At 38.6% G+C, this 25,486-nt stretch overlaps 1 protein-coding gene across 2 annotated transcripts in view; it reads right to left on the reverse strand.

The window, feature by feature from the left end:
* The window catches only part of esama (endothelial cell adhesion molecule a), a 58,543-nt gene extending 40,512 nt beyond the window's left edge, over nucleotides 1-18,031 (reverse strand). For both annotated transcript variants that reach the window (XM_017489774.3, XM_017489773.3), the window contains exon 1: nucleotides 17,571-18,031. In XM_017489774.3, coding sequence (XP_017345263.1) covers nucleotides 17,571-17,640 — 70 coding nt within the window. In that variant the 5' untranslated portion in view covers nucleotides 17,641-18,031. The remainder of the gene's footprint in view (nucleotides 1-17,570) is intronic.
* Nucleotides 18,032-25,486: the final 7,455 nt, after the last annotated feature.

A 25,486-nucleotide genomic window follows, 5' to 3' on the forward strand; every position in this document is an offset into this window, starting at 1 on the left:
TAAATATTGTGTGACCACAAAGTTCAAGCCTTTGATCAATGAGGATAATTAGAGAAGTGATAGGGTGTGTCTGTATGGATGAGAAAGACTCCGGCAACTCTATCCTTCATCTCAAATTCTCACAAACGAGCAGCATTCCTCTGAAAAGAACACACACATACTCAAAACTGAATAAGGTCGGTGTCAACTTGGAGGCATGCATTGGTTGATGCTGGGAAAATTAAATGTGGAGACTAAAAGAACACAGAAATTAAGTCTGAATAGAAACAATAGAAAATAAATCATTATGTCATTAAGGAAAGGGTGCTTGTTTTTTCAAAAGGTGATATTTGTCTATTGCAAATAGTAAAACTCTTACTATGAAATAGAACGCTCAGTTTCCTTCCTTTACAAAATGTAGTTAAATAACCTTGTATGAGCCAAAAGGATTTGAACAGCACTGGAGAAAAAAAAATCCAATGGTTGAGTGCCTTTTTCAGAGTGTGCAGTATCTCAAGCACAAACTGCACAAGCATACAGAGAACCCTGCAGTCCTGTTGTCCAGAGAAAAACACTGCGGCATCTAAATGTGAAGTGATCACTACAGTCTCATTACCTCATCCTCCTCCTAGTGACCTGTCACCAAATTCAACACCTTATTTCCTAATTTCTCAGATCATGCAGATTGGAAAGGATAGCTGGGGAAACCAACCTGGATGCTGCGCTGAATGAACTAGGAAAAACTATTTTCTTACTTGGTGATCCAAATATTTATTTCACTTTTTGTTTTTAAATTATTTTTTGCATAATATCTGAATCTACAGTAAAATAGGTACTATATTGTATATGGATTATGTAACCTTAAGGATGGAATTGCAAAGCCATGATACATTTTAATATTACAGCTTTACTATCTGATTCTGGATAGTTACATATCAGCTGTTTGCAGTGCACTAGAAATAGCAAGTAATAGGCATTTTTGTGCATCGAGGCACATTCTGTGTGTATGTGTACATCAATAAATCTGAATGTGAAGAACTGAGATTAAACCCTCTTCCTCAAAACACTCCAATGACTAAAGGATATAGGAAAAGCAGGGGGAAGGGAGGACAAGTCTGTAAAACCACCCAACCAAACAGACCATGGAGACACACACTGATGCACATACTCTTAATAATAGACCCCCACTTGAAACATGCTTCTTTGTCCTCCTTAGATTAAAGCCAAAAGCTAATTTACTGATACTTTGCCATGCCTTCATAATCCCTGAAGTAATCCTCACCAGTTTGATTAAGTAGACAAATCTAGAGCTCAGAAGAAAGCAAGCAAGTAAGTAAGTACATGTGACTCAAACAGCACATTTAATGACAGATTTTATGTGTGATTTAGAGATCTGATATACAGTTGGGTCCATAGGTATTTGGACAGTGACAATTTTTTTAAATTTTGCCTCTGTACACCACCAAAATGGATTTGAAATGAAGCAATCAAAATTGTGATTGAGGTGTAGACTTTCAGCTTTCATTCAAGGGGTTTAACAAAAATGTTGCATTAGCCGTTTAGGAATTACAGAATTTTTTTACATAGTATCTCCATTTTCACAGGGTCAAAAGTAATTGGAAAATTGACTGATAAGCTGTTTCATAGCCAGGTGTGGCCTGTTTTCACATTATATCATGACAAATTAAGGCAATAAAAAATGTCTGGAGTTGATTCCAAGCATTGAATTTGCATTTGGTAGCTGTTCCAAAGAGGTGTCGATGCAAGTGGAGGAGGCCATGGTTAGGTTGGAAAAACAAAACAAAACAGACCAAATCAGAGAGAAAACAGTTTGGTAGGAATGCACTGGAAAGCCTGGAAGACCACAGAAGAGTGGATGATAGCAGAATTCTTTCCTTGGTGAAGAAAGATGCCTTCACATCATCTAGCCAACTCAAGAACACTCTGGAGGAAGTAGGTGTATCATTGTCAAAAGTCTACAATCAAGAGACGCCTTCATTAATGTAAATACTGACAGTTTATCTCAAGATGCAAACCACTGGTAACACTGAAAAACAGAAAGGACAGATTAGACTTTGCTAGAAAAAAATAAAATAAAATAAGCTTCTTTGGACAGATGAAACCAAGACTGACTTGTACCACAATGATGTGAAGACAATGGACAAGGAAAGGAAGGACTCATGATCCAAACATCACCACATTGTTAAACATGGTGGAGGGAGTGTTATGGCATGAGCATGTATGGTTGCCAGTGGAACTGGGTCACTGGTATTTATTGAAGATGTGACTGCTGATAGAAGAAGCAGGAAGGATTCTGTAGTGTATAGAGCTATACTTGTGCTCAGAGTTAGTAAAATGCTGCAAAACTGAATTGTGCTTCACAGTACAGAGGGCTAATCACCCAAAACGTACTTCGAAAGCAACCCAAGGGCTTCTTAAGGCAAAGCAAAGCAGTGTTCTTAAATGGGTGAGTCAGTCATCTGACCAAAACCCAATTAAGCATGCTTTTCACTTACTGAAAACAAAACTGAAGCCAGAAAGACCCACAAACAAGCAGTAACTGAAGGTGGCTGCAGGAAAGGTCTAGCAAAGCATCTCATGGTGATGTCCATGGGTTCCAGACTGCAAAGGGTTTGCATCCAAGTACAGTATTAAACATAAGTGCTATGAATTTATAACAGCATATAAATAGCATGTTCGTAGTCAGCATGTCATGACTTGATAGCCAAAGGCCAGTGGTTGCTGTAACAAATACAATGGAAAGTATCTTTACATTTACTGTGAGAATAAACCATATAACTGGCAATGCACAGACTTTATAAAGCATAAAACATTTTTTCTCGTTCCCAGATACCAAGCGTGGAGTTTCTGTAGTGGACATATCAGTGGTTATATTAGAAGAAAATACCAAAACTGGAAAGGTGAAGAGTGGAAAAACATCACCTGGTATTTTTCAAGTCTTCAACTGTCCACTTTTTGTGAGCCTGTGTCTACTGTCTAAGCTTTAGGAAGCTTCAGCTTCTGTTCTTGGCTGACAGGAATGGAACCCGATGTGGCCTTCTATGGCTGTAAAGATTGGTTATTTGAGTTGCTATAGCCTTCCTGTCAGCTCAAACGAGTCTGGCCATTCTTCTCTGATATATCAACAAGGTGTTTCTGCCCACTAAACTGCCAAAAAACTTTTTTTTTCTTTTTTGAGCAAACCATTGTGTGTAAATACAATAGCCTTTTTTGCATGAAAATCCCAGAAGATCAGCAGTTTCTGAAATACTCAAACCAGTCCGTCTGATACCAAAAACTATGCCACTGTCAAAGTCACTGAGATGACATTTTTTCCCCATTCTCATGTTTGACATGAACAATAACTGAAGATCTTAACCTGTATCCCCAGGAATGGCTGATTAGATAATTGTACAAATAAGCAGGTGTCCCTATGGATGATGCTCCATATGTAAATGTCAAATACAAATTTCAGTTAAAAAAATGCACCTCAAACCAATCTAGGATTAAAACCCACTGACATTCCAATGCGAGTTATTTCAGCTGCAACGATGATTTGCAGAGACTCTTGGTCTCATTAACACGCCTCCCCTCACCTTTGCTGCCAGATTTCTCAGCTAGAACAGGTTAAGGGTGAAACTGTTCAAACGAACATTTCACAGATTTTTCATCAAGTGCTCAATTATGTATAACATGGTAATTAAGACCTGAATTATCGATAGTGTCAGGAGAGAGTGGCCTGATCCTGACAGCTGAGGCTATTTTTAAATGAGACAGGAGAAAATGAGCTCCCTGCTGCCGCTTCCTGCAGATTACTCCAGATCACAGTGCAGAAATGAACAGCCAGTGACAGGTAGTGACAGCTAGGGAATACGCACCAATCTTACAGCTTTAATGTGGGTCTGTATGAAGTCCTACATCTGGGGACTGGAGGATTACTGTTTACATGAGTGTCTCTGTGTCAAAAAAGGGACAGAGGGATGTGGAGAGGGGGGACACTTACTGGTATTCCCATAATGATGAAATGTTGGAAAGACACATACAGAGATAGAAAATGACACCAAAGTGCATGCACAGTGGAGGAAAGATGGGGGAATGATGAATGGAATCAAAGGTACAATTAAAATGTGAAATATGTGTGTTAAGAAAGAGAATTAAATCTGGAATTGCTATGTGGTGCCAACAACAGCTCCCAAATGAGCGTGAAAGCAGTGGTGTATTGTGTGAGGGATGTGCTCTTGTAGAACTGCTGTGAAAACGGAGTAAGGAGTGCAAGCAGCTGCTTTAGGCACAAACCTAGCATCCAGTGTCACACACAATCAACTCAGGAACACTTGCTCATACTGCAGCTGACCTGGATGTCCATGCATGCCACTTCAGCCCACTTCCACAGAATATTCACTATGTGTGTATTAGGATAAATTACCTAGATCTCACAAATACAAATCAAATAGTAGTAACTATAGGAAGAACATTTACCTGGCACAGGTCGTGAGTTGTGCAGAAGCTTTAGTATTAGTTCATACACAAGTACTAGAATAAAAACCTGAATATGAAAGTTTACAAAAACAACCCTGAATGGATACAGAATATAACTAAACAGGCCGGAAATAAATAACCCATTTCAGATGAGGCACAGTGGCATTGACTTAATGGCTGTATGGCAAAAGTGAAAAAATCAATAACAGTAATGATCAGTCACTAATGAACTAAGCGCCTTGCGTTCAAAATGCAATTTAGATTTAGAGGAAGAGGGCCGTGAAGTTATTTGGTATCAATTACTATGTGGAAATAACATCATCCTGCCACAAGCAACACACAATACAAACTCTTGCCAAAAAAAAGGGTCCAATCACATACTGCAGACCAACAAAATGCTGGCATGTTTAAGAAAGACAATTTACACAAGATCCTATTTGAAGTTGGATTATATGGTGAGAGGTGCTTTGCATTATTTCTCCACCAAAAATATTTCTGAGCTAGACTGCTTCCAACCCAGATATAATCCGCACAGATCCTGCTTTGAATTTACTCTCCCTTGGCACTTGAAGACATTGTGTGGTCACTAATACTCTTAGAAATGTAGCACATTGGCCTATATATAGAGATATTGCTCACTGTAGAGATACACACTGTATATACACTGAGCATCCATTTTATTAGGGAAACATGCACACCTGCTTGTTCATGCAGTTATCTAATCAGCCAATTATGCTGTGAAGTGCATAAAAAATTCTTGCAGATATAGATCAAGAGCTTCAGTTTATGTTCAAACATTAGGATGGGGGAAAACATGATCTCAGTTACTTTGTTCGTGGCATAGTTGTAGGTTCCAGATGGACCGGTTTACATATTTCAGAAACTGCTGATCTCCTTGGATTTTCCCACACAACAATCTTATACAGAATGGTGTGAAAAACAAAAAACATCCAAATGCCTTGTTGATGAGAGCAGTCAGAGGAAAATGGCCAGACTGGTTCAAGCTTACAGGGAGGCTACAGTAACTCAAATAAGCAGAAAAGCATCTCAGAACACACAATAGGTCAAACCGTAAGCGGAGGGACTACGGCAGTGATGTGCAATAACTATCCACAATATTTAAATGTGAAGCAGTACAATAATCAATCCTAGGTGTCTTAAAATTTTGTGTTCTTCTTTTAACCAGGTCTTATCGTAAGATAAAATCTTGTAGGAGAACTGCTGGAAAATATTGCATTGCTATATTGGTACTATATTAGTAGTTCTAGTGGCAATTTTGTTGTCTTGTTCCATGTTCTATCAAAGGATAGCCTACTGTATATAAGGTAATATTTATACCCTATGTTAATTTTTGCAGCACATGCACAATTAAACAAACCAAAATGTACAACGTGATTTTGAGAAGAATAAATAAGTTGGGTTTAAACATGTTTGGAGCATTTAATCTTTTCCACCGAAGAGAGAAGAGTGTAAAGGCACAGCTCAGTGCCAGAGGCAGGCTTTAAAGATCAATGCTTTTTAGCACCATTTTTTCCTCTTATAGGGCATTGTCCACTTAGACACTGACAGAAAGGATTTTGTGTGTTTTGGCAGTGGCAGTGGAAATCACATTTGTCCAATAAATTAATCTGTATGTTTTTAGAGAACAATTTGACCTCCTGTGTCTCTTGATTGAATTATCCTGAGCTCTTTCCCCCAGTTATGCAAAGAAGGAATCACCCTCAATTATTTAAAACTTGTCACAGGGTCAAGACAATATTACAACATTGAAATGAAAGCATTTGATCGTCATGTATTTCACCTGGGACTGTAAATCTGCCTGATGCAAACATGACATCATCCCATTGCATGCCTCCAAAAGAAATAATGGCATTCTGAGGAGCAGTGAACTCTCATCAACTCTCTGAGGCACAGGTCTCATAAACACCAGGGTGTAATATAGAAGCGTCAAAGCTGAGATCCAATAATTACAATGCATAATGAAAACGGGACTCAAATGACTATTATAAAGACCAGAACAGAGTCCCAGGTTCATGGAGCTATAGTCAGTACTGGTTTGTGTGTATAATTATGTATGAAACTCTTGTAGGTGATGTGTGTGTATTTAGTTTTGTAGACTGGAACTACAGCTCTGAAACTATACCTCTGTACTCCAGGCTGCTTTAACACACACAGAAATTGACAGGTGAACTGACTCTCTCTCTCTCTCCATCAAGCTAGTACACAGTGACCCTGTGGGCTGGCCACTTTACCCCGAGCGCCTCACGATTAGTGAAACTGTGGAATGTTGACATTAATGAACATTGCCATGAGTGGCACTGCAGGCTTCCATCCGAGTGACACAACATCTTTTTCCACATGACTGACTGTGAAAACCCTCTATACATAACCACTATCTGCAAAGAAAGTGGTGCGTGGGGGGGGGCATTAATAATAGTGTAATAATAGAGTGCACTCAAATAGTGTGCTTCATGGGAAATTAAACATATAACTTGCTATGGACACAGATGCAGTCTATTTTTTCCTATATTGTTCAGCCCATTCTTAATGAGAGCTTTTCAGTGTGCCCATTACATTTGAAGATAAACTATGTATCTGTTAAATCTATTAGATGTATTATAAACATGAGTATCACTTCAAAGATCTTGCTAATGGCATGGAATACAGTGAACTGTTTTGCCAAAACTTTGGCTTGGAATTTCTGTCCAAGCCTGGATTAGATTAATTCAGAATTAGACACACAAAGCTCTGCCCCCAGAACTTTCTAACACACTTAACTATTCACGTGCTTGAAAGCCGAGTTATAACTCTATAAACATGCAAATTTATACTTATAATGATTTATGAGGACATTCACAAGTGTCGTCAGTTATTTTTTCTTTGTAATAAGCTCTTTTTAACTCTAACATGTTAGTGCAGTGATTTTTTTTTTGCTTACAGGAGAATGATCTGGCTGCACTGGGTGCTTCCTGATTTCAGTCTGTGATGGAATTGGAGTGAAGGAGCAGTGGGGAGTGTCTATAAAATGACTAAAAAGAAGCACATCCAAACACAAACAAGCATTCCAGACCTGAAGGCAAGTTTCCAAAAGTTGTTTTTTTTCAGCCACATAATATTGTGATGAGGCCATGGCTTAAACCATTGTTTTCATAATTTCTATATATATAGTCTAACGGTCAAAAGTTTAGACACACTCATTCTTTATTTATTTATTTTCCCCTCCACATTTTAGAATAATAACGTCATCAAAACACTGGAGTAACACAAATGGAACTACAGGAATTATGTTGTTATAAAAAATCCCAAATAAATCAAAATAATTTTATATTTTAGCATCTTCAAAGTCGAAACCCTTTTTGCTTAGAATTTTCAGAAATGTATTCTTGGCATTTTCTCAACCAATTTCTTGAAGAATCTCCCTGAGATGCTTTTTAAACAGAATTAAAGGAGTTCCCACCTATGCTGGACCCTTATTAGCTGCTTTTTGGAATATTTTGCTCCACTTCATCCATTTAAAAAAAATATATTTTTTTGTAAATAAAATGTTTGTTTTCTAATGAAAGAAATGAATATGTTGGCACAATTATATTTTTGTCTACAACACCGATTTCACACATTTAATCATACACCTTCAGATCAAAAGATTTTTAAGATCATGAGAAACATTTCAATCAAATGTCTCCAAACTTTTGACTGGTAGTGTACATAGCACACATTCATTGTACTAGTAATAAATGAAAATATTGACTATTACAGCTTTTTAAGTGTCAGTATATGTTTTTGAGGGTTGACAGTGAGGACAGTGTAAAATCTGTCAGCCTTATCCTACATGAAATGACCTGTGGGATGCTCCAGCAGACTGCAGTATCAGCTATGAAGCTCGTTTCTATCTGTCTCTCTCTCTCTCCCTTGATACTCTCAACCTCAGGGTTTTCAGAAATAGGAGTTTGAAAATCACAAAATAGTCAAGTCAAGCAGATATGCATGTACATGTATGTACAAAGGTAATATGCCTCAAATCTTTACTGTTGTTAAAGGCATATACCTTAGAATCACTATTGTCAGAGGTGCTGTCACATCGAGGTGACAAAAAAAACCCAGCCCTTATGCAAATACTTTTACACTGAACACAGCGTGATTTTCATGTATTTATCAAATCATTAATTAGATGATTACAATAAAAAGAAACCATTTCCCTTTTTTTATATAAAATGGGAGAAATAGTCTATAAATGCTTAAAATAGGCATCTAATTACTTTATGACATTTGTTTGTGCCAGCAAGAAGGTACAATATCATGTCTTTGGCAAACAACACAACTGCACAACAACGTCTCTCATTATAACTTTCTCACTTCCTCCTCATAATCACAAAGATAAATACCATGAACATGCACTGATCAACCCTGAGCAACTACTGCTTACAAATGGAAGATAATAACTATAACCCAATTGTGTGTGTGTGTGTGTGTGTGTGTGTGTGTGTGTGTGTGTGTGTGTGTGTGTGTGTGTGTAGCAATTCACAGACCAAAAAGAGTTTTGGGAAAGTAGCCCACTGGTTTTCTCATGACCCCTGTCCCATACTGAGCATGTTCCTCTAGGGACAGAGAGCACAGAGGGAGAGGAAGAGAGAAACTTCTCATACACATCCATACGTGGAATATCCTGTTGCTAGACTTAGACAATCCTTTACACTTATAATGCCTTGAAAAATGTGATACATTTAAAACCAAATGTCAGTTTTAGGGACAAGAACAGATGTATTTTCTCTATAGAGGAATATTTATAACAAACCAGAAAAGTTGACTTTTTTTACTCATTTCATTCCACTCAACTGAAGTTACCAAGTTGCTTAAAGAAGGAGGATTCAATGAGGATTACAACAACTGGTGACATGCTTTCTAATATAGGTTTAAAAATACCCAAGCCACCTGGTTCACCAGAACAACTTCTTCTAGTTTTATACAGCAGCAGTATTAATGGAGTCTATATTTGTGAAACTGCATAGGTCCAGAGACCAGCTGTCTTCACTCATGGCATGGACTCCTGGCAGAAGGGTCCTGGGCAAGAGCCAGTTCATATTATGTTAAGAAATAAGTAATTATAGATAAGGAGAGGCTGGTACAGTGGTGTCCAGCTTAGGCCCTCCCTTAGCAAGCATTTTGGTATTTCTGGAGATGTGATTGACAAAGGAACAGTGAGGCACTAAAACAATCCATAAATGAAATACAGTTCATGGTCTGCAGTTTCAGAAATGATTCTGTCATGAACATCCGGAAAGGAAGTAAAAGGGAAACTGACCATTAAAAAAAGAGAGATAAATCATGTCTTTTTTTCATCTTTAATTTGATATAGCAACCAACAGAAAACTTACAATAGCCTGTTTGCATAAGTGTGTACACCCTTTTATAATGGGGCATGTGAACTGTGCTCAGAATTTACCAATCACATTCAAACTCATGTTCAAAAGCAATGATCATACTGTGAAACAGGTGATCATGGATGCATTTTGATGCTGACATTTTAAGGAGTTTTAGGTCTTTTGGAACTTTCAAAACGCTGCATGAGGCAGTTCTCATACATGTCTGAGGTCCGTCAGAACATTAAAAAAAGTCTAAAGTGACAAGACTAAATTCTTCCAAATCACCCAGAAGCCAGTGTCATTGAAAGGTAAGAATCTTTGTTATGACTTTGTTATGAACAAATTGACCTTAGAATGCTTTAAATGTTGCTTAATGTGCCATGCAAAATGTTTGTTTTATTTGCTGATTTATATAATTATATTAGTTACATAATCTTGTAAATTAGATTAGCTTGTCAGTGATTTCTCTTCAGGGTCTTTTTTTATTCATAATACACAATTTATTCTGTAAATAATATACTTTCTGTAAATAATATACATTTCATCTCTGTAAGTTACGCAATTGAGGATTTAGCTTTAGTTGCTGTTGTTTGCTGTAATTTGAATTAATTACGTGCTTAATGTGTTACCTGATCGGTGTATGATTTTGTGTAGCCTTTTTATCTGAAGGTATTAATCATGACATTAATGATATCTCATAATGATAATTGTAATTAATTTATTTTCCAAAAACTTTTGCTGGCAGGGATATCCAACCTGTGGCATTTGTTCACTAAACCTTAATCCAATTGAGCAGCATTTCAACTCCTGAAGAGCAGACTTAAGGGAGAACACCCCCCGGCGATGCGGTAAAAGCCTGGAAAAACATCACAAAAAATATCCCACCAGTTTAGTGATGTCAATATGTCACAGGCTTGATCCTGTTATTGGAAGCAAGGGATATGCAACCAAATTCACTTCAAGACTTATCTGTTCCGATAATTTTGCTCACATAAAAACTGGGTGATCTCATACAAAATGTGCTATGTTCTATGTCGTTTAACATGTCTACATATAAATACCAGTAAATAAAAGCTGAAATTTTAAACTCTCTTCTCATATTCATATTTTGAGCTCAAAGCCAAATGTCTTCAGTCTACAGCAAAAACAACTGAACTGGTCTTGCTGTTCCAATAGTTTCGGAGGGGACTGTACAGGTGCATCTCAAAAAAATTTGAATGTTGTGTTAAAGTTCTTTTTTCCCATACTTTCATTCAAAAAGTGGAACTTTTATATATTCTAGATTAATTACAAATAAAGTGAAATATCTCGAGCCTTTTTTTGTTTTAATCTTGATGATTACGGCTTACAGCTCATGGAAATCAAAAATCCAGTATCACAAAATATTTGTGGCAAAATGTATCTCAATTGAATGCTGTAGTAATGATGCAATAACAGTTATGATACTGTAAAATGAATCAATATTTTACATTTGTTTCAATGTAATAATGTAATATATTCTATTCTTTTATTAAAGAATTCTATTATTTTTTTAAATATTCTAAGAACCTTTCGAACATATATTGAATACATCTGTAAAATAAGTCTTACAAACTTAAAAAAAACTGAGTGAATTCCCCCCAAAAAAGTAAATAATACATAAAATGATAGTTCCACACAGGATAAATAATGAATTCTTAAATTAAAACTATGGTCTGTAAATTAAATAAATTGAGTTGGCATTACTTAAAACTAGTTGAAAACATGTAAACTCAAATGAGTCAAACAAAAATAGTTTTAGTTCAAACTTCACAAATCACAAAATCTCCGCCGACGCCGGTCCCAAGCCCGGGTGAAAAAGGAGGAGGGTTGGGCATCAGGCTAGCACCCTGATCCCGTAAAATCCATCTTGCTACGGAAACAACAAGCAAAAACCAGCGGTCTAAACAATACCGGCGCGATGACCCTGTTTCTCCCTTGATGACGGTGCTGGAGCAAAGCCGAAAGGTCGTCCAGCGCCCGATGCAAAATGGGATACTCGACGCCAATACGATCACACGAATTGGAACCTGGAACGTGCGAACGTTGTACCAGTGTGGGAGACTGGAGCAGCTTCTGCACGAATTCGACAATTACCGGCTTGACATTCTCGGTGTCAGCGAAATGAGGTGGACGGGTAATGGAAAAATGATAAGCGACGGGAAGATCGTCCTGTATTCGGGAGCCAAAGAACATCACGTGCACGGTGTCGGGATGGTCCTGAGCAAAACCGCGGCACAGGCACTCGTTGGATGGAAACCGATCAGTGATCGCATAATTACCGCCCGATTTCAGTCTCGCCATGCTAAAATTACTGTTATTCAAGTCTACGCACCGACAAATGAGGCAGATGATGAAGAGAAGGACGCCTTCTACGACCAGCTGCAAGACACAATCACGGTTATCCCCAACCATGACATAAAGATCCTCCTTGGCGACATGAATGCGCAACTCAGTAGCAACCGGCAGGGCTGGGAAAACGTGATCGGACCTCATGGATCGGCAGCAGTAACGAGCGATAATGGAGAGCGTCTCCTATCCCTATGCAATCTTAACAACCTTTGCATCGGGAATACATATTTCATTCACAAACGGATTCACAAAAAGACGTGGCGGTCACCAGATGGGGCCACTCACAATGAAATCGACTATGTATGCATCCATCGACGGTGGCGCTCGGCTTTACGTGACGTACGGGTTTTTCGTGGCGCCGACGTCGGATCTGATCACCACTTGCTTGTGACTTCAATCCGACTAAAATTGAAAAGAGTGGCTGGACGCAACACCGTTCGGTCATTTGCCTCCGAGAAATTGAAGGACCGCGTAAACGCCGAGCACTTCCACATTGAACTCGCTAATCGATTCCAGATTCTTGACAACTCGGCCAGCATCGAAGAACAATGGGCACAGATCAAGGATGCTGCCATAGAGACGGCAGAGAGAACGATTGGTCGACGGCGTGGAACGCAGCGAGAACGGTGGATTCAGGACCGGACATGGTCGTTGCTCGATGAAAGACGGGTCAAGAAACGTCAGCGCGATCAAGCAAAGACCGAAGAGGAGCGAAATGAAGCATCGCAGGCGTACCGAGAACTCGACCGCAGGGTCAAGAGGAGTTGCCGAGCAGACAAGAAGGACTGGCTGGACCGGAAGGGCACTGAAGCACAACTGGCTGCGGACCAGGGTGACAGCAGGACTCTTTTTCGTGTGGTCAGAGATCTCACTCGGGCCCGAAGCGGTTCCACTGGGCCGATAAGGGATACAACCGGCAGGATGCTAGTTAGCAAAGAAGAGCAGGACGCGCGTTGGGTGGAACATTTCAAAGACACCCTAAACCAGCCGGCTCCCGTAGCCACGCGCGACTTTACAGTCTTTCCTCCTCCCTGTGAGCTGGAAGTGGACATGAGCGACATCATGGATGCTGAGGTCGCTGCAGCGATTCGTCATCTGAAAAACAACAAAGCACCTGGTCTTGACCAAATCTCGGCAGAAATGCTGAAAGCGGGTGGTGATGAAGTTGTACGGGTGCTCACTACGCTGCTCAATGACTGCTGGCACATGGAACGTGTCCCAAATGACTGGAGACAGGGTGTCATCGTCAAATTACCTAAGAAAGGTAATCTCGCAGACTGTAACAATTGGAGAGGCATCACCCTTCTGTCTGTTCCAGGCAAGGTATTTTGTCTCGTCCTCCTCAAACGGATACTGCGAGCAGTCGATCAGGCTCTACGGGACGAACAGGCCGGGTTTAGAAGCGGTCGGTCGTGCACTGAACAAATCTTTGCTCTTCGAAACATCATTGAACAAAGCTCCGAATATCAGAAACCGCTCTTGGTCAACTTTATAGACTTTAAGAAGGCGTTTGACAGCGTCCACCGGAAATCGCTTTGGAACATCGCACGGCTATATGGCATTCCACAGCGGTTTATCGCCATTTTCCAGAACTTATATCAGGATTCTAGCTGTTGCATCCGGACGGACACAGGTCATACTGCCTTTTTCACCATCGAGACTGGAGTCAGACAGGGCTGCATTCTTTCACCATTCTTTTTCCTCATGATGATGGACTTCGTCATGCGACGAGCACTAACACAGCCAGCGTCTGGAATTCCGTGGACAGGCCAGGGACGCCTGACCGACCTGGAATTCGCCGACGATATTGTGCTATTGGCGCAGAATGGGAAAGTCTTACAGGAGATGACCACTAGCCTGGAGCACGAAGCAGCCAAAGTTGGGTTACGGATCAGCACTGACAAGACCAACGTCATGGCCGTCGGCCGGATGACGCCGGTGCGGATCACGGTGAGCAACCAGCTGATCGAAGAAGTCAAACAGTTCACCTACCTTGGCAGCATTGTGGCTGCGGATGGTGGGACTAACGTGGATGTCAATCGCAGAATCGGCAGAGCATTTGCAGTCTTCCAACAGCTACAACCGATTTGGGCTAGGCGAACTATCCACACCAACAGCAAACTTCGCCTGTTTAATAGCATCATCATCCCAACCGCCATCTATGCATCTGAAACTTGGAAGAGCTCGAGGGCAGTCATCCACAAGCTGAATGTGTTTCAACAACGATGCCTGAGAAGAATACTCGGTGTATCATACCGTGATCGTATTTCAAATGAAGAAATTCTAAGAAGAACAAACTCCCGCAGCCTGGCAGAAATGGTCGTAGAGCGAAGAATGCGCTTTGCAGGACACATTCTACGGATGTCTGACCACCGCCACGCAAAGATCGCGCTGCGCTGGACGCCGCCACGGGGGAAGAGAAGAGTAGGGCGGCCGCGGAATACTTGGCGACGAACATTCATGGAAGATCTACGAGCGCTCGATGTCAAGTGGGAAGATGTGGAAATCGACGCTTCCGACCGAGCCCGCTGGCGAATGCTTGTTGCCCGATGCGCCTCGCTGCGTGGACGGAACTAACTAACTAACTAAACTTCACAAAAAGCTGATGCAAATAGTTGCCTGATTTTTTTGGAGTATATTTTTTACAGAGTAGGGCAGCACAATGACATTAGGGGCGGCTGTGGCTCAGGTTGTAGAGCTGGTTGTACACTAATCGCAGGGCTGGTGGTTCGATCCCTGGCTCCCCCACATGCCAAAGTGTCCATGGGCAAGTCACTGAACCCCAAGCTGCTTGTGATGGCAGGCTGGCGCCTTGCATGGCAGCTCTGTTGCCAATGGGTGTGTGTGTGTGAATGGGTGTGTGAAAGTGCACTGTAGAACCAATAAGGTTAAAAGGCGGTGTATATAATCTGCAGAACATTTACAGTACCAAGAACAGGACGTCCACCAATGACAAAAAGAACAAGAAGAAAAATGATTGAATGAATTAGATGTAATAATTTTCTGCAAAATGTGCAGACAGCCTGAATCTTCAGAGTACACAGTGTGATTATGAAACAAAACCATTTCTATCTTAGCATATATTGCGAAGAGGGAAATGGGGGATGGATTATGAAGTGAATAATGTCCGTTCATCAGAAATACGTTTGATAAACTACTTGTTTCCCACATAAAGGCTAATAGAAAGAAGAAATGTCACCAAGTTGAGCTCATTTTAGGCCTTTTGTGTGGTTTCTTGTGATGTAGTTGGGCTGGAAATTTGGCTGCAACCTGTCAACCCTGGTTAATGATATTACCTCGAACACAGTGGAAGGTATGTCTGAAACCACACAAAACAAGCTGCTAGACTGGATGCCTGTTACAGAATCACTCTAAAAATTCACTAGATAGTAGTCTATAGCAAGTCAAGGGCGATAACCACTCGACTTAATTTTGCTTGAGGGTATGTGGTTATTAATGTCAGTCTGCCCAAACAAAATCCATTATCACGAGTTGCTGCTGGTAAACAGTACACTTGATAACGTCCAGCAGGCAAGCCTTCCTTACCAGGTGTTCGCACGCCATAAACACATCACTCTTCAAATGACGTTAGATATGCAGTGAAAGAAATGATGTCATTCTCAGGATCTTGCAACATTCCCATAACCAGATGTCTAATTCTGACCAACTCAAGTATTAAAACATAAACTGTAGAACAAATTCTAAGAAGGAAAGGGAAGAAAAAAAAATTAAGCGAGCTTTTACTACCTCTCCTTGTTACTGAGAAACCCTTACTTTATATTACAGTCCAAAATAGCCAACCATTATTTCTCCAATGTCCTGCATCCCAACAATCATCACGGTGACGCTGTTCTTCCTTCCTCTGTTACACGATGCTATTATCCCTGTTTCCGCTCCAAAAAACAGACCAGTGTATGGGAGGACACACCTGCAAGTTACTAAGTTAGTGTTTGTGCATTTGTGTGTGTATAACAGAGCCAGTAACTGCAGTCAAGGTCAGACGTCACTGCTCATTTACTAAAACAAAAAAGAAAAATACAGTTTGAATAAGTAAGTAATAAGTAATAATAGGTAATAATAAATGGCTGATTTAAACCAAATGGGGTGTAAACGCTGTCTGTACTTCACACTCCGCATTACTTCCCACAGACTCTTTAAATAGTCCTTGAGTTATTCTTTCCCACTGTTTTCATATAACCAGTGTGATATGGTATTGTGGTTATGCGTACACAGAGTGTTTTGGTAACATAGTCTCATGAGGGCGTGCACACTGCTAGGACTTCCATCAGAGTGCTGCACTGCCATTTTTTCTCACGCATGACAAAAATATTGTTTGAATGTGGGTGCAAATGAACACCTTTGATTTTACAAATTAGCAACTATAAAGAAAAGTGTATTTGAAAAAAAAATTATTACCTAATATAGCTGAATATTATCTATACAGCTGAATTGTTATTTATTGCATGACAAAGTGAGGGATTTTTATGTCACAGACAAAAGTTAGCTTACACTCTCAGAAAAATAGGGTACCAAACTGTACCTTTCCTTATTGCTGGGGAGCTACCCTTATCTTACCTGCCTTCAATATTAAAGATGGCACGATACCACTTTCTCTTTTCCGATATACCAAATTCGATAGTTTTTTTTTCTTTAAAAACTACAAAGTTTGAATTAAAAAAGAAAAACAAAAAACTGATGCACAGGTAAAAAATACATAGCTATAAACGAGACTTACACAGACCCACAGCATTTCTTATTTTGTTAAACGCTTTTTCACACAAATCTCACACATACATATATGGTATAAATATAATTGCATTATAAAAATATAGCCTAATAGAAAAAATATTACCAGATCAGATTGAATTCATTCTTTTCTTCTACATCCGAACTTTCACTGGTATCTGCACAATAATGATCCTGGTTAAGGAATCGGTGCCATCTCTATCTAATATGTATGTTTCACTGATATAGTGTGTCTCTAAAAAAAGATTTCAGGTACATAATTGGACCATAATTACCTCTTATAGCGTAAAGAGAGACACACTAAATGTTCAAAAGTGTACGCCTTAAGGTAACACCCTAGTGACAAGGAAAGATACAGTTTATACCCTTTTTCTGAGAGTGTATTTGATGTAAATTAGAAATTAGAACATGGTTTAATCACATTATAGGCTAGTTAACACCCCTCCCCCCTTTTAAAGTATAGCCTACTAAACAAGATGGTTATTATTTTAATCATAGTGAATTACTGCTCTGCCTACTCCACTAGGCTGATATGAGTGTATTCAGACTATATATTCGTTAAAAAGCCCAATATTTATTTTATTTAAGCCTATTTATTTATTTATTTAAAGAACTACAGGTTAACACATAGCCTACCTGGGTAAAGACACAGCAGCGTCAGAACGGACAGCCATGTGTCAAGTTTCTCCCAAGTTCGGCTCTCCATTTCTCAGCACAAGTCCGTCTGTCCTTCCTCTCCTTCTGTCCAAGCTTCTCGTTTCTCTGAGTCCTCCGAAATAACCCTGTTTTCTACAAATAAACTGCTTTCGGCGACACTTTAGCTTACGCGTGTTCCTGGGAACTGCGCGCTGTTAAACAGCTCGGCTTTTCAGTGTGGAGAGCGCGAGCTAAAAAATAAATATATCTGACTCCTGAATGGAAAAGTCGACACCAATGGAAACGACGACTCCAGCAGTTATCCACGCGCTCGGAAACAAAGTGACTGGAGCTTTATTTTATAAATGCAGTAGTTTTTTTTAACCTTGCACTTCGACCTCGAAACCCTTACAACACGATACAGCGGTGTGACTGAGTGACAGTGGACTAGAGAAAAGCTGTACCTGCGTACACTAACCACGCCCCCCGACTCGCATCGGTGACGTCACTAACCCCGCCTCTCCTACAGGTGACTCCGCATAATAATAATAATAATAATAATAATAATAATAATAATAATAATAATAATAATAATATGAAGCGGCAGCAGAAGAAAATGGAATAAAGTTGGTGTGACGTTGGACGTTCGATATTCGCAGATAAGCCGAAATTAAGGGACTGTCTCTAAAGTTACATACGACATTGTTACACGTTTCTAACTTCAACAGCATTTGAAGGGGATAACATACAGTCATATAACCAACTGTAAAGTGTTCATCTAGGTGTCAGCTATAATGCACAGCTCTTAGATTTCTGATATTTATTAAAATAAGCTATTAAATCACATGTAAATTAGATATGAATTTCACTACCAAATGGGCCCATACACAAAATATGCCATTATTTAAAGTTCAATAGCATTTGAAGGGAGTGATATACAGTCACACAACCAACTGGAAAGTGTTCATCTAGGTGTCAGGTATGATGCACACAGTTTAGATTTTTGATTTGTAACCATACATTGCATGAACCAAAAAAACCTTCACAAATGCATAAAGGGGGTCAAAATGACCTGTACTGGATTGAATGGTTTTCTTCTTCAAAAAAAAATAAATAGATGTCCTATTAATGAAATAATGAATAATATATATATATATATATATATATATATATATATATATATATATATATACATAATACATGTATGTGTATATACAGAATCTCACAAAAGTGAGTACACCCCTCACATTTTTGTAAATATTTGATTATATCTTTTAATGTGACAACAAATGACACTTTGCTACAATGTAAAGTAGTGAGTGTACAGCTTGTGTAACAGTGTACATTTGCTGTCCCTTCAAAATAACTCAACACACAGCCATTAATGTCTAAACTGCTGGCAACAAAAGTGAGTACACCCCTAAGTGAAAATGTCCATATTGGGCCCAATTAGCCATTTTCCCTCCCCGGTGTCATGTGACTTGTTAGTGTTACAAGGTGTGAATGGGGAGCAGGTGTGTTAAATTTGGTGTCATCGCTCTCACACTCCCTCATGCTGGTCACTGAAAGTTCAACATGAAAAAGAACCCTCTGAGGATCTGAAAAAAAGAATTGTTGCTCTACATAAAGATGGCCTAGGCTATAAGAAGATTACCAAGACCCTGACACTGAGCTGCAGCACAATGGCCAAGACCATACAGCGGTTTAACAGGACAGGTTCCACTCATAACAGGCCTCGCCTGTCATACCTGACACCTAGATGAACACTTTACAGTTGGTTGTGTGACTGTACATCATTCCCTTCAAATGCTATTGAGCTTTAAATAATTGTATATTTTGTGTATGGACCATTCTCTAGTGAAATTCATATCTAATTTACATATGATTTAATAGCTTATTTTAAAAATATCAAAAATCTAAAAGCTGTGCATCATACCTGACACCTAGATGAGCACTTTACAGTTGGTTCTGTGACTGTAAGTCATTCCCTTCAAATGCTATTGAGCTTTAATTATGGTATATTTTGTGTATGAGCCCATGCAATAATAAAATACACGGCAATTTTTATATATGATTTAATAGTTTATTTTATTAAATATTAAAAATCTAAAAGGTATGCATCATAGCTGACACCTATAAGAACACTTAACAGTTGGTTATATGACTGTAAGTCATTCCTTTCAAATGCTATTAAAGTTAGAAAAATGTATAACATTAGACATTAGACTTTAGAGACGGTCCCTTAATTTTCGCATATCCGAATATCGAACGTCCAATGTCAAACTAACTTTATGCCAGTGCAGAACTATAGACTAAATACAACAAACGTCTTTGCATTTTTTCATGCACGTGACACATTAGGTACAGATAGAAAGGGCTGTACTTTCTACAAGAGTACAATAAATTTACATGTGTCAAAACATAGTTTGAGAAATTTGATATCACACACTGCCAGTTCTTTAGTAGGGCAGTATGCATCATCTGCCTGCCATAGTATGAGGGCCAGTAACATAGCCAAACACACACACACGCACCTCTGGGCTACTTATTTATTACTACTACTACTACTACTACTACTATTAGTATTATTATTATTATTATTATTATTATTATTATTATTATTGTTGTTGTTGTTGTTGTTGTTGTTGTCACTGTTCTAAACATTTATTTCTATTCTCCAATCTCTATTCATCTATAGGGATTCTCATCCATCCATCCATCCATCCATTTTCTGTACTGCTTATCCAACACCATCCAACACCAGAGCCATATTGTTGTGAATAAGAAATGAAGCAAATAAAACATAAGGGTAATACAATATGGAGAATTAAAATTTTGTGAGAATATAGGAAAGAACAGAGTCACGCTCTCTTCCTTATAGACAATGTCTCTTAAAAGTTAATTATAGCAAGGCCTAGGGCCTGACCAAAAAGAGGAAGTGCAACACACAGCACACATACCCAAGAGCATGAACTCACTCATACACAGACCCAGAGTAATCAGAATAACAAAGTTATTGGCTAATGATAATTTTACTAAATCATACAGTACATATGCTAATAACAATGCAGAAAAAGCATACACTTACCCATGATCAAGGAGAAAAAGCACACAGGTGATAAATGTCCTCACTCAAAAACAGCTCAGACATGCCATAAAAAGCAGAAGTTGGTCTTAAAAAACAAAGCACTTAAATGAAATTGTATGAAAGTTTATTGAATTGAATTATAGGTAAACCACATACTAGTCTAGTATTTCCAAGTTGCTCTACTGTAATGCTTAGTATACAACTTTTGGACCAGAAAAATGTATACGAGTGAGGGTGATGTGCTTGGATTCCTCCGATTTCATATGGATAAAGGCATAAGAAATAGCTAACCCACCCCTAACTTTTATATAGTTTTGTTTCAATTGAGTCATGTAAATTCTTATGCATTTGCAGGTGTGTGACCATGTTGATAGTGACCAGGCTTGCTCACATTTTAAGACTGAAACGGAAAAATAACAAACATTGTTATTATATGACTATAACTATTATATTAATCCACTGTGACATTAATGACGAGCACAATGACATGCCATCATTATGACAATCCTGAGATTATTCCTAATAGTTCAGCTGACCAATGAATCATAGTCTGATGTACATTCATTTGAATGTATATGAATATATATATATATATATATATATATATATATATATATATATATATATATGTTATACCCTTTAATGATTTTAAACAAACAGTAAAACCCACCTAATGAATCACTATAATTCATCAATAATTTAACATCATGAGGGTTGTGGATGCAAGAGCTATTTTGGATCACATTCTACACTTCAACATTTCTGCTGTTTTCAATCCTGACACTGCTACCAATACTCTAACCTTTGGCCCAACCCCCTGCTTTACTTCTCCTCTTCTTGAGCCACTGAGCAGACAGTCTAATGAATGAACAAAGAGCATGCAGACCTGGCTTTAGGTGAACTTCTTTCATTCCTTTTGCACCAGGTTGGTTGTCATAGAAACAGGGCTTAGGCTGATGTTGCTCAGTTATTAGAGGTGGATATGGTCTGGTTTGCTGTTATAAAGAGAGATACTGCTGCTTCACTGCTCAGGTACAAAATGAAGGTACTCACAACCTGAAACAGCTCAAGCAAAGGCAGAGTGGAAATAAAGTAGCAGTGTAACAATCAGGATGAGTAAATTGCCTGTTATATATATATATATGTTATATAATCCAATAGAACATATTTATAATGTTCTATTGGATTCGGATCCGGTGACTGGAAAGGCCACTGAAGAGTAATGAACTCATTGTCATGTTCATGAAACCAGTTTTAGCCAACTTCTACTTTGTGACATGGTGCATGCATATATATATATATATATATATATATATATATATATATATATATATATATATATATATATATGTATGTATGTATGTATGTATGTATGTAAAATCCTATAGGTCTAGTGCTTTCATACAGCAGGAGAATATGTGACCAACTTTTAACAATTCTGTGTGTGAATTTAAATTCTTAATTTGCCGATATGGAGAATTATTAATATGTTATAGTACAGAGCACGCATTTGTTACTCATTGTCATACTTTAGTACTTTAATACTTGATACTTTAGTACTCCGAATGGTATCCAATCATTACGATCCCATTTACAAGGCAGGGCATAATGCTGGAACAAAGGTCAGTGCAGTGCCAACAGATACATTTCAGTGGTGTGTGTGTGTGTGTGTGTGTATGTGTGTGTGTGTGTGTGTGTGTGTGTGTGTGTGTGTGTGTGTGTGAGTATGTTGGGCACATATAAACAGCTTTACAGCCCTTTACAGCCCTTTACAGCCCAATATTTTAGAACACATAAACCATCACTATAGGATCATATACTATATTTGTATTTTAACTTCAGTATCCTGGTTGTCTAAAAATTAATTGAAACTTACATTATTAAAATAAAAGTAAAACATTGGTTATGTTATCTGAACACATTGGGAAATATAAGTTAAATGGGCATGGAATAGTTAAGGAAAAGCAACAGGCAACATAATTCTCCACAAAGAATAAATTAATATTATTCATCTTCTGTAACTTCCTTACCTTGGCCAAGGTCACAGTAGATCTGGAGCAAACCTGGAACACTGGACATGAGGTGTGAATACATCTTCAATGGGACTCCAGTCCATCACAGGGCACCATGCGAGCGCACACACATGCACACACACTCACACACACACACACACTCACATACACTCACACAATTTTTTACACCTAAGGGCAATTTTAGAGTAGACAATCTAATGAAGAACTTTAATCTAATGAAATACTTACATAGCAACCAGGAATAAGGAATTATAAAGGATTCTTCACTGTTCCGGGACAGTCAAAAGGTTCAACCTTTTTTTGTAGAGTTCTATATAGAACCTTTAAGGGTTCAATCAGGGGGATGAGATAAGGAAATCTTTAAGATTTCTTCCTGAGAGTAGTGTAATCCTGTGAAAAAGAAAGTACACCATTTTTCTTGTCCATATTGAATATATAATATATTATACACTCACTGAACACTTCATTATGAACACTATACTAATACTGGGTAGGGCCTCCCTTTGCTATCAGAACAGCTTCAATTCTTCTTGGCATAGATTCCACAAGACAAACATTCGTTTGAGATTCTGCTCCATGTTGACATGATTGCATCACACAGTTCCTGAAGATTTTTCATGTGCGTTTTTATATTGTGAATTTCTCGTTCTACCACATCCCAAAGGTGTTCTATTGGATTCAGATCCGGTGACTGGGAAGGCCACTGAAGAATAATGAACTCATTGTCATGTTCATGAAACCAGTTTTAGCCGACTTTTACTTTGTGACATGGTACATTATGATGCTAGACGAAAACATTAGAAGATGGGTAAACTGTGGCACATGGTCAGCAACAATACTCAAATAGGCTGTGACATTCAAGCGATAACTGATTGGCACTAACTGGCCTAAAACGTGCCAAGAAAACATCCCCCAAACCATTACACCACCTTGACCAGCATGTACTGTTGACACAATGCAGGTTGGGTCCTTGAATTCATGCTGTTGGTGTCAAATTCTGACCCTACCATCTGTGTGCCCCAGCAGTAATTGAGATTCATCAGACCAGGCTACATTTTTCCAGACTTCAGCTGTCCAGTGTTGGTGAGCCTGTGCCCACTGCAGACTCAGCTTTCGGTTCTTGGCTGACTGGAGTGGAACCCAACGTGGTCTTCTGCTGTTGTAACCCATCCGCCAAACGGTTCGATGTGTTATGCATTATGAGAAGCTTTTCCTATCACTACAATTGTACAGAGTGGTTATCTGAGTTAATGTAGAGTTTCTATCAGCTTGATCCAGTCCGGCCTTTCTCAGCTGCCCTCTCTTATCAACAAGGCCTTTCCGTCTGCAGAACAACTGCTCACTGGATTTTTTTTCTTTATTGCAACATTCTCTAGAGACTGTTAAGTGTGAAAATCCCAGGAGATCAGCAGTTATAGAAATACTCATACCGGCCTGTCTGGCACCAACAATCAGATTGGTTTGATCTGATTCAAACCAGAATTTGGTTTGAATCAGACCAAATTCAAAATCAGACCGTCACTGATTTTGACCAGTGACGGTCAAAATCACTGACATCACATTTTTTCTCATTCTTCAAACATTACTTGAAGCTCCTGACCTGTATCTGCATGATTTTATACACTGTATTGCTGCCATATGATTGGCTGATTAGATAATTGCATGAATGAATAGGTGTATACATAGCTGTTCCTAATAAAGAGTTCAGTGAGTGTATACTAGGACATGAACTAAAATTCTAAAATTGAATTAGTATATCCTGGTATCACTGTCCTGCTTTATGATGCAATTTCTGCCAAACTTTAGAAAGACAGTATTATATTTCTGTATATATCTTTACCTCTCTGTTGGCATGCTTCAAGGTTTGTTAGAGGTATTAGTGTTAATATGCTGTACTTGGTTTATGGCAAACAGCTCCACTTTTGTCTTGTCTGTCCAAAGGATATTGGTATAAAAATCTTCTATTCAGATAGAATTAATTGCACTTTTACTTCCTTTTACCCTCATATGTTATGCATTAAAGCGTGACTTAAATCTCCCACATTAATACAGGATAGCCACAAACTGGTGTTAAGGGCAGACAAATTAACATAACAGAACGTGATCATACAATTTGTGCCTTTGCAAAGCGATGAACCTCCTCTCAAAGTGACTTGCCTCACTATGCACATTTAAATAGGGTAAACAGGGAAAGCGGATTCCGGGTTTGAATAATTCATTCTCATAGTGTGTGTTTAAAGCTTTTAAAGATTTTTTAAAAAGTTTTTTTCTCATTTGTAAGTCGCTTTGGATAAAAGCGTCTGCTAAGTGAATAAATGTAAATGTAATGTAAATGTAAAGCAAAATACAGTGCTACTTAATTTTACCTAAGTTTTCTGTTTATTGTTTAACTATTTTTTTTTACAATAGAGCTGTGAAGAAAACACATACCATAACATTACCCTAACCCTAAACTTACACCATTCTCTCCATAGCCTCTTTATCCACACTCCAGTTTGGGCTCAAAACATTATAAATATATTTCTGCCATACTGTATGTCAGCTGTAAACCTGCATTGAGAAAGGTCGACAATGCATTTAGAACAAAATGCCAAATCATACATAAGGTTTTCATTAGGGACTCAAGCATATAGTATTCCAATTTGGTAACGGAAATAAAATCTGGCTTCTTAAGTTTCTACTGCCATCTGCTGTTCATATGAGGAACAATGTTTATTGTGCATTAAAAACATTATATTCCGGTGAAGTAAAAGGTGTTTAGGAAACATCTTGCTAAACTACTACTTTTTATGATG

This window comes from Ictalurus punctatus, chromosome 16, assembly GCF_001660625.3.
Source record: "Ictalurus punctatus breed USDA103 chromosome 16, Coco_2.0, whole genome shotgun sequence".
NCBI classification, from domain to species: Eukaryota; Metazoa; Chordata; class Actinopteri; order Siluriformes; family Ictaluridae; genus Ictalurus; species Ictalurus punctatus.